This window comes from Colobus angolensis, unplaced genomic scaffold, assembly GCF_000951035.1.
Source record: "Colobus angolensis palliatus isolate OR3802 unplaced genomic scaffold, Cang.pa_1.0 Scaffold114, whole genome shotgun sequence".
In the NCBI taxonomy this organism is placed as follows: Eukaryota; Metazoa; Chordata; class Mammalia; order Primates; family Cercopithecidae; genus Colobus; species Colobus angolensis.
The window spans coordinates 150,548-162,821 of NW_012112475.1; the positions used below are offsets into that span (position 1 = coordinate 150,548).

The 12,274-nt window shown below is 38.7% G+C and overlaps 1 protein-coding gene across 5 annotated transcripts in view; it reads right to left on the reverse strand.

The window, feature by feature from the left end:
• Window positions 1-12,274, reverse strand: part of ITCH (itchy E3 ubiquitin protein ligase) — a 140,398-nt gene that overhangs the window by 48,798 nt on the left and 79,326 nt on the right. For 4 of the 5 annotated variants that reach the window (XM_011959392.1, XM_011959365.1, XM_011959383.1 and 1 more), the window contains 2 exons: window positions 10,159-10,333; window positions 6,026-6,095 (listed from right to left, as the gene is read on the reverse strand). In XM_011959392.1, the coding sequence (XP_011814782.1) occupies window positions 6,026-6,095; window positions 10,159-10,333 (245 nt within the window). The remainder of the gene's footprint in view (window positions 1-6,025; window positions 6,096-10,158; window positions 10,334-12,274) is intronic. The other variant, XM_011959401.1, reaches the window with a different exon arrangement.

Here is a 12,274-nt window from a genome sequence, read left to right on the forward strand (position 1 = left end):
ACACATATGTATGTATACACACACGCGTGCACATATAATATATAAAAATATACATAAAATAAGGAAATAATGTAATTTTTTTGGTATATGCCAGGCATTATTCAACTAGAAAAGACCTTATTTCTTTTCTTAATATACTTAACATATCTCATTCCTTAATATACCCAGTTCCAAAATCCTAAATATCTACAGTAACTTTCTATACAAGGGATAGGAAACAGAACTCAGTTCTCTAATTACTGCATCTAAAGCTGCTGCTTGTTCCCCAACTGCCTCTTGCTTTAGAATTCTCCTTGTTTTCTTGTTCCCAGTCTACAAAATTTTACCTTCTTTCCTGAGATCTCCCCATTAAGGTTTAGAAGATGTGGATACTGGCCGGGCACAGTGGCTCACGCCTGTAATCCTAGCACTTTGGGAGGCTGAGGCGGGTGGATTGCCTGAGCTCAGGAGTTCAAGACCAACCTGTGCAACATGGTGAAACCCCGTCTCTACTAAATTACAAAAAAAAAAAAAATTAGCTGGGCATGACAGTGTGCACCTGCAGTCCCAGCAACTCGAGAGGCCGAGGCAGGAGAACTGCTTGAACCTGGGAGGTAGAGGTTGCAGTGTGCTGAGATGGTGCCATTGGATTACAGCTTGGCGAGAGAGCAACAATCCGTCTCAAAAAAAAAAAAAAAAAGTGGGTATAATTTTCTCTTTTAATAAACAAGTTAAATAATTTGACTTGAAATTTTAATTTCAGTTCTGCTAATTTTGAACTACTGACTTCTCTGTCCCATTACCAATGAATTCTTCAAAAGATGGGACTCTTCCTGTATCCTAAATTTTTTATTTGTTCAACATGTCTCAAAATGAATAACTGATGTATTAAAGATCATAGAATGAATTCAAACTTCTTTAAAAGCTTAGTTTCTAAAAATCAGCATTTTAAACAAAAATTTAAGCTTAATCCAGGTTGACATGGCTAATTTTTATTTCCTGTGGTTTGAAAAATTGGTTAACTATTGGCCACTGTGGCTCATGCCTGTAATCCTAGCACTTTGGGAAGCTAAGGCAAGCAGATGGCCTGAGGTCATGAGTTTGAGACCAGCCTGGCCAAAAGGTCAAAACCCCGTCTATACTAAAAATACAAAAATTAGCTAGGCATGGTGGTGGGCACCTATAATCCCAGCTACTAGGGAGGCTGAGGCAGGAGAATGGCGTAAACCCGGGAGGTGGAGCTTGCAGTGAGCCGAGATCTGGCCACTGCACTCCAGCCTGGGTGACAGAGCCAGACTCTGTCTCAAAAAAAAAAAAAAAAGCTACCTTCTATGTCAGCTGAGCTTAAAACGAAAATAGAACTCCAATGTGCATAATAGACAGAAAAGTGGGACTCTGCCTCTCATGACACATAGGTTTTGCTGGTCAAGGCATCTTCAGTGCATAAGCTTATCACTAACTCAAAGGCTGTCTCTAAAGAAAAACATAATCACCCACAGTGTTACAGCTTGCTCTTGTTAACATGACAGCAAGGTAAGTTCATGTCTTGGCAGTAGCATTAAATTTTAAAAATTTATTTGCAGAATACAGAATTCTCTCTTTCTTCTTCTTCTTTTTTTTTTTTGAGATGGAGCCTTGCTCTGTCACCCAGGCTGGACTGGAGTGCAGTGGCGCGATCTCAGGTCACTGCAGCCTCAACCTCTCAGGTTTAAGCAATTCTTCTGCCTCAGCCTCCCAAGTAGCTGGTACTACAGACACCCACCACCACTCCCAGCTAATTTTTGTATTTTTTGTAGAAACAGGGTTTCACCATGTTGGCCAGGCTGATCATGAACTCCTGACCTCAGGTGATTCACCTGCCTCAGCCTTCCAAAGTGCTGGAATTACAGGCATGAGCCACCACACCTGGCCAGAATTCGCTTTCTCGTTTAAAAATATATATCCAAACAATTTTTATAACCTAAATATAATACCCTAAGTACATAGCTGAGCACATACTCAATGTTTTTCTTTCTTTTTTTTTGAAACAGAGTCTCACTCTGTTGCCCAGGCTGGAGTGCAGTGATACAATCACAGCTCACTACAGCCTTGACCTCCCAGGCTCAAGCAATCTCTCCACTTCAGCCACCCAAGTAGCTGGAACTATAGGCATGCCACACCCAGCTAATTTTTGTATTTTTTGTAAAGATGGGGTTTTACCATGTTGCCCCAGCCTGACCTTGAACTCCTGGACACAAGCCTTGGCCTCCCAAAGTACTGGGATTACAGGCGTGAGCCACTGTAATTGCCGTTCATCTTTACCTGTCAGCAAAGTTCAGATTTCAGACCAAGATTTTCCTTTCAGAAGATAACATGAGGCAAGAGAAAATTAATAGCAAATATTTTTCCCGTATATATTCTAAGTATATGCTGCTGAGATCAGCCTTGACACACTTGTGAACTGAAGGCTCAGAGAGGAAGTGCTGTGGCTGTAGAACTGATTTCTTTGTTGAAAAATCACATGATAGACAATACTGAAATTACTGAACATCAAATCCAAATGCACATTAGAATACTTCCTGACTTGATGAATAAAACAGTAAAAAACAGATACTTCTTGTCATTCTATGTATTCTTTCACAGTAACAAGGAAAATTAGGAAATATCTTCATACTTGATTGGAGAAACACCTACACAAAGCCCTATTAAATAATACTGGTGAACCAAAAGTGTTCTTTGTTCTCTACCCTCTATAGTATGTGCATGTGTTAAAAATTCTTCATTGCCTAGCTAAGCATGGTGGCACACAACTGTAATTTCAGCTACTCAGGAGGCTGAGGCAAGAAAATTGCTTGAGGCCTGGAGTTCAAAGCTGTAGTGGGCAATTACTGTGCCGGAGAACAGCCTGGGCAACACAGGGAGATCCCATCTCTAAAAAACAAATTCTTCACTGTCAGCTTATGAGGTAGTAATGTCTAGTCTTAGCATATAAAAGTCTGAAAGGGTGCAGGCTGTAATCTGGGATTCTATCAACCTGGGTCAATCCTGAAAGTATGTCAGGTGGGTCGCTTCATCTGATATAGTACCAGTGTTGTCACTGGTTGTACAAGTAAGGTATATGCCCCAAAGGCAGCGGGTTATAAAGTAGTGCTCAGTCCAAGTAGGATAATCATAAACACCTGTAGGAAGGGGCACTACTTCAACATGTGAAATGTGAAACCTAAAAATTAGCAGACTGTAAGATAACAGAACAAGACTCTAATAACCTGGCTAAGCTGGATCTTTAACACAGTATTCTAGCAAAGCATTGTTGGCTAAAGTAAAAATGAGAAAGATCTGGATGTTAAAGAAAACGATGAATACAGAAGGCAAGGACCAGCTTGCAGGAAAGGCTTTTCTGATAAAGGAAATGTAGCTCACAATTCAGGTTTCTATAAGCAAGAGGCAATTTTTTCTACACCTGCCCTAGAGAAGGAGTAAAACAGTTTGCTTCTGACCATAACTATGAAGCAGGTCATAGTTTTTCTGCAACCTTTTTTTTTTTTGAGACAGGGTCTCACTCTGTTGCCCAGGCTAAAGCACAGTGGCACAATCTCGGCCTACTGGCAGCCTTGACTTCTCAGGCTCAGGTGATCCTCCCACTTCAGCCTCCCAAATAACTGGGATTACGGAGGTGTTCCTCCACACCCAGATTATTTTTTGTATTTTTTTATAGAGACAGGTTTTCACTATGTTGCCCAGGCTGGTCTCCAACTCCTGGGCTCAAGCAATGCTCCCACTTTGGCCTCCCAAAGCACTGAGATGACAGGTGTGAGCCACCATGCCTGGCCTGCGATAAAATTAAGAAGATAAATACATATCCTTTGGATATATCCTTTTAGTGCATGAGTTTTTTTCTCCTTCTTTAACATAAGGCATACAACTCTAGAAATAAACCTGGGAAACTCCAGAAATAAAACCATCAATGTCTGGGAACGCAATCTGACAGGTTAAGTTTATATGCCTTGTAAGGGCAACATTCCCTCTCCTAAAGTACTTCATACTAACCATTCACTGACCACTCTTAGGCTTCAACACAGACAGAGGACTCCTTAACTCCAGGCTGCCAGGCTTTGGTCAAGACAGAAACTCACAACTTACTTTCTTCTTTTTTTTGAGACAGGGTCTTGCTCTGTCACCCAGGCTAGAGTGCAATAGTGTGATCTTGGCTCACTGAAGCCTCAAACTCCCAAGCTCAAGTGATCCTCCCACGTCAGCCTCAAGAGTAGCTGGGACTATAGGCAAGCACCACCATGCCTGGCTAATTTTTTTTTTTTTTTTTGGAGACAGAGTCTCGCTCTGTCGCCTATGCTGGAGTGCAATGGTGTGATCTCGGCTCACTGCAACCTCCGCCTCCCAGGTTCAAGTAATTCTCCTGCCTCAGCCTCCGGAGCAGCTGGGATTACAGGCACGCGCCATCACGCCCAGCTAATTTTTTTGTATTTTGAGTAGAGACGGGGTTTCACCATGTTGGTCAGGCTGGTCTTGAACTCCTAAACTCAAGTGATTCACCTGCCTCAGCCTCCTGAAGTGTTAGGATTATGAAGTATAAGTCGCTGCACCTGGCCCACAACTTTCGTATGTCCTCCTGTTGTTATAAGCTAATAACAATAACAGCTGTAAGTATGGCCTAACACATTTTTTACCTTATTGACTCACAGAAGTGTTCTGAGAATAGATACCTTTAAATAAGAGCAATGAGATTTCTCAAAGTGTACACCACCAGTAGCATTTATTAACCCCATTCATGTAATCCTGACACACCAATATTTTTTCTCCATTACTCAGTACTGCTAGAGCAATGTATCTTGAGGACCAATTTTTCCCAATCTAGAAATATCACTTTCTGAATTTATCCCAATATTATGAAATATCTTCAGCTCTTTAAGACAAAACTCTGGTTCCACAATGGGCTTTATGTTGCTGTCCACTTTCTATTATATTATTATCTTGCTTCTATGCAAAACTTTCTATACTGCCATCTTTATTCTGAAACCTTGCTATAATGCTATGAGTACTACATAACACTATAAAATAGAACCTACTACGGTAGGTCCAGCTTAAAGTCTATTAAGGTCTATTTTAATAACTGAGGTATCAAATATCCTCAATAACAGGATACGCTCATGAGCTCCATGGTATAAAGCATGAAGCTGACACCTTCACATGTGCTCCTTCCACTCTTCTATCAGATAATGCCAACTTAACCAAACTCTGAACAAATTTTTTAAAAGCTTTTTATTTTGAATTAATTATTACTCACAGGATGTAAAAAATTGCACAAAGTCTCACATATACTTCATTTTTCTCCGAGGGTGACATCTTATATAACTATAGTACAGTATCAAAACCACAGAAGTGGCATTGGTACATTATTGTTAACCACAAACATTGTTAAATTTTCACCATGTTTAAAAGCTGAGTTCATTTCTGTAAATGTATAGTTCTATGCATTATCTCATATATACATTTATGTAATCACCTATCACCAAAATCAAGATACAGAATCATCTTGTATGATGGAATCATCATCATCACATAATTATTCCCTTACGTTACCTTTTAATACTTGTATCCACTTCCCACCTACCCTGTTTCCTGACAAGTACTAATATGGTCTCCATCTCTAGTTTTGTCATTTTGAGAATGTTATATGAATTGAATCACACAGGATGTGATCTTTTGAGACTGACTTTCTTCATTAAGCAAATTACTCTTGAAGTCCACCCAGACCTACTGTGTGTATCAACAGCCCATTCCTTTTTTATTGCTGGGTGATCAGTATTTTTAAACTGTAGAAGAGTAAAATAATTCTGAGTGTCAATAAAAGTTTTAAAGAGTCCACTTAATGTTTGGGGAATTTAAGGCCTACTTGTAAATTAAACTGATACATTAAAAAAAAAACTTCCCAGACATTAACTTAAACAACAGCACAGTATCAGACATAAATATCTGTTTTAAAATCACAGAATTGGAAGAAAAAAAAAATGAAATGACAGAATTCAATGAAGAAACTCATGTGACTTACCCCATCCAGGTGGCAATGGACCAAGAGGATCAAATTCTTTACTTTGTGATGTAGCAAATAAATCTTGATTCTAAAAAGAACCAAGAAGTGATGAAACTATTAACAACAAATTATCTGACAGCAAGCTTATGAGTTCTGATTTCCCTTTCCTGGCAATGTATAACACAGAGAGTTTGCCATCTTAAAGAAGTGTCACATGGTTATGGATAAATGCCAATACACTTTGGTTTGGTTTAAAAGAAACCTGTGCAAACATTACCTAACATTTAAAATTATTTAAAATTAAAATATTATACAAATACGTAATCCTCACCCCCAAAATGACCATTTTTTCCTCTGTGCTACAAATTTTACATCAATAATTTAAAAATTAGAAAAACATAAAACCCCCCACAAAAGTAATTTATAATACCAGTACCCAGAATCATCAGATGACGGTGAAAAATATTGCATGTGTAACTCAAGAACAGAAGATCAAATACTGAACATGTGACATACAAAGAATTATGAGAAGAGAGTTGGGGGAATAGGAAGAGCGGGCTATCAGATGAGTGAAAGGAAAGGATTCCGGCTGGAAAGTGTTAATGAGCCTAGAACTGTATGGAAGACTTCTTAATAGTTCTGTTTCCAATGATCACACTGGTGGAGAGAAAGATTTGGCTAGATAAGATAAAAGCAAAGTAAGACTCAACCTTTGGAAAAAGAAAACACAAGTCATACTGACTCCGCGTAGGAATATTAAATGTTTTGATTTAAATGTATAATTAAGTAGAGATAATTATATGGTCACCCTGTAAGACTTGGTTAAACCCTTTCTTCTTTAGTAAGATAAACAAGAGTCTAACTGCATTAAACATAATTTTACTTATGGGGAAGAAAAAAAACAAATAAAATAGGACAATGAATCTCACATACCCAGCACCAGGATTCAACACTGATCAAAGAAACTTAGCCAAGTTTCTTTATCTCTTTTCTCCTGTTCTTTGTTGAAGCGAACATCAAACATTATTTCACCTCTACATATTTTAGTATGCCTCTCTAAAAATTTTTTTTTCTTTTTTTTTTTTTGAGATAGAGTCTTGCTCTATCACCCAGGCTGGAGTACAGTGGCATGATCTCGGCTCACTGCAACCTCCACCTCCCAGGTTCAAGTGATTCTCCTCCCTCTGCCTCCTGAGTAGCTGGGATTACAGGCGCATGCCACACGCCCAGCTGATTTTTGTCTTTTTAGTAGAGAAGGAGCTTCGGAGTTTCGCTGTGTTGGCCAGGCTGGTCTCAAAGTCCTGACCTCAGGCAATCCGCCCACCTTGGCCTCCCAAAGTACTGGGATTAAAGGCATGAGTAACTGCATCCAGCTGACATTTTTTTACATAATCACAATGTCATTATGACATGTAGTAAAGAATCAATGTTAATTTTATCATCTAATACCTAATCTGTAATTAAATGCATGATTGCTTATTTGTTAAAATCAGGATCCAAACAAAGTCCTTACGTTACATTTGGTTGTTTCTCCTAAATCTCAATATAGAGCAGCTCCCTTGCTATCTCTTTTTGTTTCTTTACCCATCCCCTCCAACCCCCTGTCACTGGCCTATTACAGAAACCTGGTTGATTGATGAGGTCTTGAAGGATATGAGATATATTACACTACTGATATAATAACTTGGATTTAGTGCTGTCGAGAACTACCTCCCTCCTCCTGATAGACACGATTATGAAAAGATGTGAGGACAGGGAGGCCAGCAGGAAACACTACAAAAGGTCTGAGCCCAAGTTACAGATGAGGTCTGAAAAGTTTGGCACAAGACATACTGTACTGACAATTTTAAGACTGAAGCCAACCCCACTGGCTCTCCCTGGACAGATAAACTAGGGACATGCACAATTAAGCCATGGACTAGGAAGAACCATTACACAGTGTTTTATCATCAACTATATCCACTCTGAGACTTAAAATGCTGGGTGTATGACAGTTTCTGTATGCTAGTAAGAGTCACAACAACAATGGCAGCCAAAGGCCACTTCATATACTCAATAAACATACTATTTCTCAGCAACACCCCATCATTTTTAAAGTAAATGTTATTAAGGATGTTAAATTAATTCATTTCATCTTATATCTTTGGCTATGTTAACTAAAATAGGCTGTTTAGATTCTATGTAATTTCAAACCACTCCCATCATTTTTAAAGTACACCCCATCATTTTTAAAGTAAATGTTAGTAAGGATGTTAAATTAATTCATTTCATCTTATATCTTTGGCTATGTTAACTAAAATAGGCTGTTTAGATTCTATGTAATTTCAAACCACTCTACATCAACTACAAAGAGTAAAAATTTCAGAAAATTGTTCAGATTATGTTGGATTGGTGGGGGGGACCAAGATGATGAAGGAGAAGCTGCCCTTAAAAAAAATTCCGAAGACCCCAAGTCCTAAATCGGTCAGATTTACAGTAGTCAAAATATATAGTTGGTGCTCCAGAAATCTGCTAAATCTCTCTTCTAGAAGAATGTTTTGAAAGATTGTGTAATGCAAAAATGAGATAAAGGGTACATATACAGAGGTTAATATGAAGAAGAGAAGAGATGGGAACTAACGTTTCTAAGCCTTCAGTACGTGCCAAATATATTGGAACTTTATTTTAAAGAATCCTCAGAAAAACTGAGGCAATTTTATATCTGTATTTATTTTACAGATAAAGGAAATAAGTCTTGATGAGGTTAAGTAACTTACTCAAAGCCATACAGAGAAAGTTAACTGTGGAACCAGGATTTGAACCCAGACGTGTCTGACTCCAAAGCCCATGCTCCTTCCACTGAACACCCATGTGGAAACTAGTTTTAAAGAAGGCAGGCAAGCTAGGCATTCAAACCTAGAAGAAATTTGGCCAGGCATACCACAGGTGATTATAATTTAGAAAGGAAGCTGTAAAACAGCATAGAAAAAAAATGAAAAGAAGGGTAAAGTACACAAGAGACACAATTAATTTCAGCTTTAAAACCACTGGGGGGGGGAAATATAGTTAACATTTGTTCAGAGAAAGTGGCAGGAAAAATTGTTATATGAAAGAAAAGTACTTGAGTCATAAGCAGGGAACAAAGGGAAGGCTGCTGATAAAGATGAATTTGTCTACATCAGTGAGTGCTGACTATTATGATGATGAGGTATCAGGAATAGGCAAGAATATGAAGAAAAGGGATAAAACCATGCCTGGTCAGGACAGGAATGTGAAAGGTGCTGTTTCACGCTGATGAATTCTAACAGGGATGATACCAATGGCAGTGGAGGAGAAGAGATGGTGATGGAGAGGGGCATTTTCTCCTGAGCTCTTTAAGACTTGATTTTCTTCCATTTAGGTTCTATATAACAAATCCATCTTGTTTGGCACAGAGAATCAAATTTCTCAATAGATTATTTTCCTTTTCCTCCAGAGAAAAGATCAATGATACTGTATGACCTGAGAGATTACAAAATTCCTACCAGCAAAGACTGCATAGCAAAGGAAGATTTTGGTGTACTTACACTATTACTGCAATATTGCTCTATAGGAAAATATGTAAAATTTAAACTATTTGTTTCCAGAAGGGAAATGATTCTATATCAAAGATAATAAAGATTTAAAGACAGAATAATACAGTAAGCATACTCCTATAAAGGATCAAATTTCTTCAGTCTGCCAGAGTACCAAATAATTTTTTAGGTAAGCCTTACCTCCAAATGGTAAAAAGTGGTTAAACTCTATCATATCAGTTTTGTACAACCACGTTAGAGTCAGATGCTCTTAGACCCAAGTCACTAGCAAATTTAGAAATGTTTTAATTATTTTCAAGCTGCTTGAGTTTATTTTTACTATTCTTTTGTTCATGAATTTTAAGTTGTCCTAACTTCTTTTTTGCTTATTTTTGACATTAAAAAGAAAAGAAAGTTAGACTTAAGCAAATTACTAAAAGGAAAGACTAGATCACACACATAATACCCCAGACCAGGTCTAAAAATAATACCTACTAACAGCAACAACTGGGTTGCCATGCTACTTTGTACCTTCTTTTTAGTGCTTTCCATGACATATGCTGGAAGGGGCTAGAAACAAAATACTCTTACTAGTTTATTAAACAACAGCCTGCTCACCCCATAAATGAATCTCTGGTTAAACTGCTGCATTGCTCCTTGAAGCTGACTACGCTGTAGCTGCCATTGTTCATAGTTCCGGACAGATTCCAGTGTTGGCCTCTGCCACGTTGTTGTTCTTGTGAAATGGTCAACATAATAAATACGTCCCATGTTGTCAACCCGCCGTTCCCAGCTAAATCAGAAAAAAAAAAAAAAACAAGCTAATTCAACAAATACTTGTGAAACAGACAGAAGATTTCACCTTGAGAAACTACTTTTGATTTATATGGAGTCTTTTATGTATTTTTAAATAAATTTATTTATTGAAATTTCGTAAGATGCATTAGTTAGGTTCTTAAAATGCAATACATACTTAGTGAGTAAGTCTCAAACAGTCATTAAGTTTTGAGCTTCTTGTCAATGTTCTTTTCACTGTTTCAATCATAACAGGGACACAAATTGAATTTATAGCTTTGGACAGATATCAAAAAGCACTTTTTGGCCAGGTGCAGTGGCTCACACCTGTGATCCCAGCACTTTGGGAGGCCAAAGTGGGTGGATCACTTGAGGTCGGGAGTTCGAGACCAGCCTGGCCAATAGGATCACTTGAGGTCAGGAGTTCAAGACCAGCCTGGCCAATATGGAGAAGCCCCCATCTCTACTAAAAATACAAAAAATTAGTCAGGCATGGTGGCACAGATCCATAGTCCCAGCTACGCGAGAGGCGGAGCAGGAGAACTGCTTGAAGCTGTGAGGTGGGGGCTGCAGTGAGCTGAGATCATGCCAATACACTCCAGCCTGGGAAACAGAGTGAGTCTCCATCTCAAAAATAAAAATAAAAATAAATCAAACACACACAAAATTTTTTGCAAGAACACAACTAACTTCCTATCTTTTTTTATTTTTATTTTTTTGAGACAGAGTTTCCCTCTAACAGGAGTGCAATGGCACGATCTCGGCTCACCACAACCTCTGCCTCTTGGGTTCAAGCGATTCTCCTGCCTCAGCCTCCTGAGTAGCTGGGATTACAGGCATGCATCACCACGCTTGGCTAATTTTGTATTTTTAGTAGAGACGGAGTTTCTACATGTTGGTCAGTCTGGTCTCGAACTCCCGACCTCAGGTGATCTGTCCACCTCGGCCTCCCAAAGTGCTGGGATTACAGGAGTGAGCCACCAAGCCCGGCCAACTTCCTATCATTTTAAATGGGTACAAAATATGTAAGTAAATATTGATACAAATGTTCTAAATAAAACATTTGAAACATAACTGATTGTGTTGATTATGAACATAATTCATAAATGAATCGAATGATTTCATGATTTCTACCTGGTTGGTTATTTAGGGTGGTTTCCAATATTCTGATGTTATAAAAAATAAAACAATGAATATCTTTAATGCAGCAAATTGTTTCTTCCTTTGAATTGTTTCTTTAGGATAAATTTCACATAGAGGATTATGGTATGTATTAATACATAATTATGGTGGGCAGATGCAGGGAGGATGACAGGGTCTGGCTCTGTTGACCAGGAGTACAGTGGCATGATCATAGTTCACTGTAATCTTGAACTCCTGGGCTCAAGAGATTCTCCCTCTTCAGAATCCTGATTAACTAGGACCACAGGTATATGCCACCATGCCCAGCTAATTTTTTTTACTTTCTAAAGCAACGGGGTCTCACTATGCTACCCAGGCTGGTCTCAAACTCCTGGCCTCAAGCGCCCATCCTACCTTGGCCTCCCAAAGTGCTAGGATTTCAGGCATCAACCACTGTGCCCAGCCACAGTAGCAATTAATAAGGTAAAGTTCCTCACCAACACTTGATATTATCTGCTAATTTAATAACTAAAACAGTACCTTTTCAGGGTATATTTCCTTCAGATTACTAACAAGGTTAAGTATTTTTCCATGTTTGCTACTGATATTCCTCTGGATTAAAAAATATTTTTTCTCCAATTATTTTATATAAGGTTTCTTGGTTTTTTTGGGGTTTTTTCTTTTTTTGACAGTCTTCCTCTGTCTCCAGGCTGGAGTGCACGGGTGCAATCTTGGCTCACTGCAACCTCCGCCTCCCAGGTTCAAGCCATTCTCCTGCCTCAGCCTCCCGAGTAGCTGGGACTATAGGCGCACACCA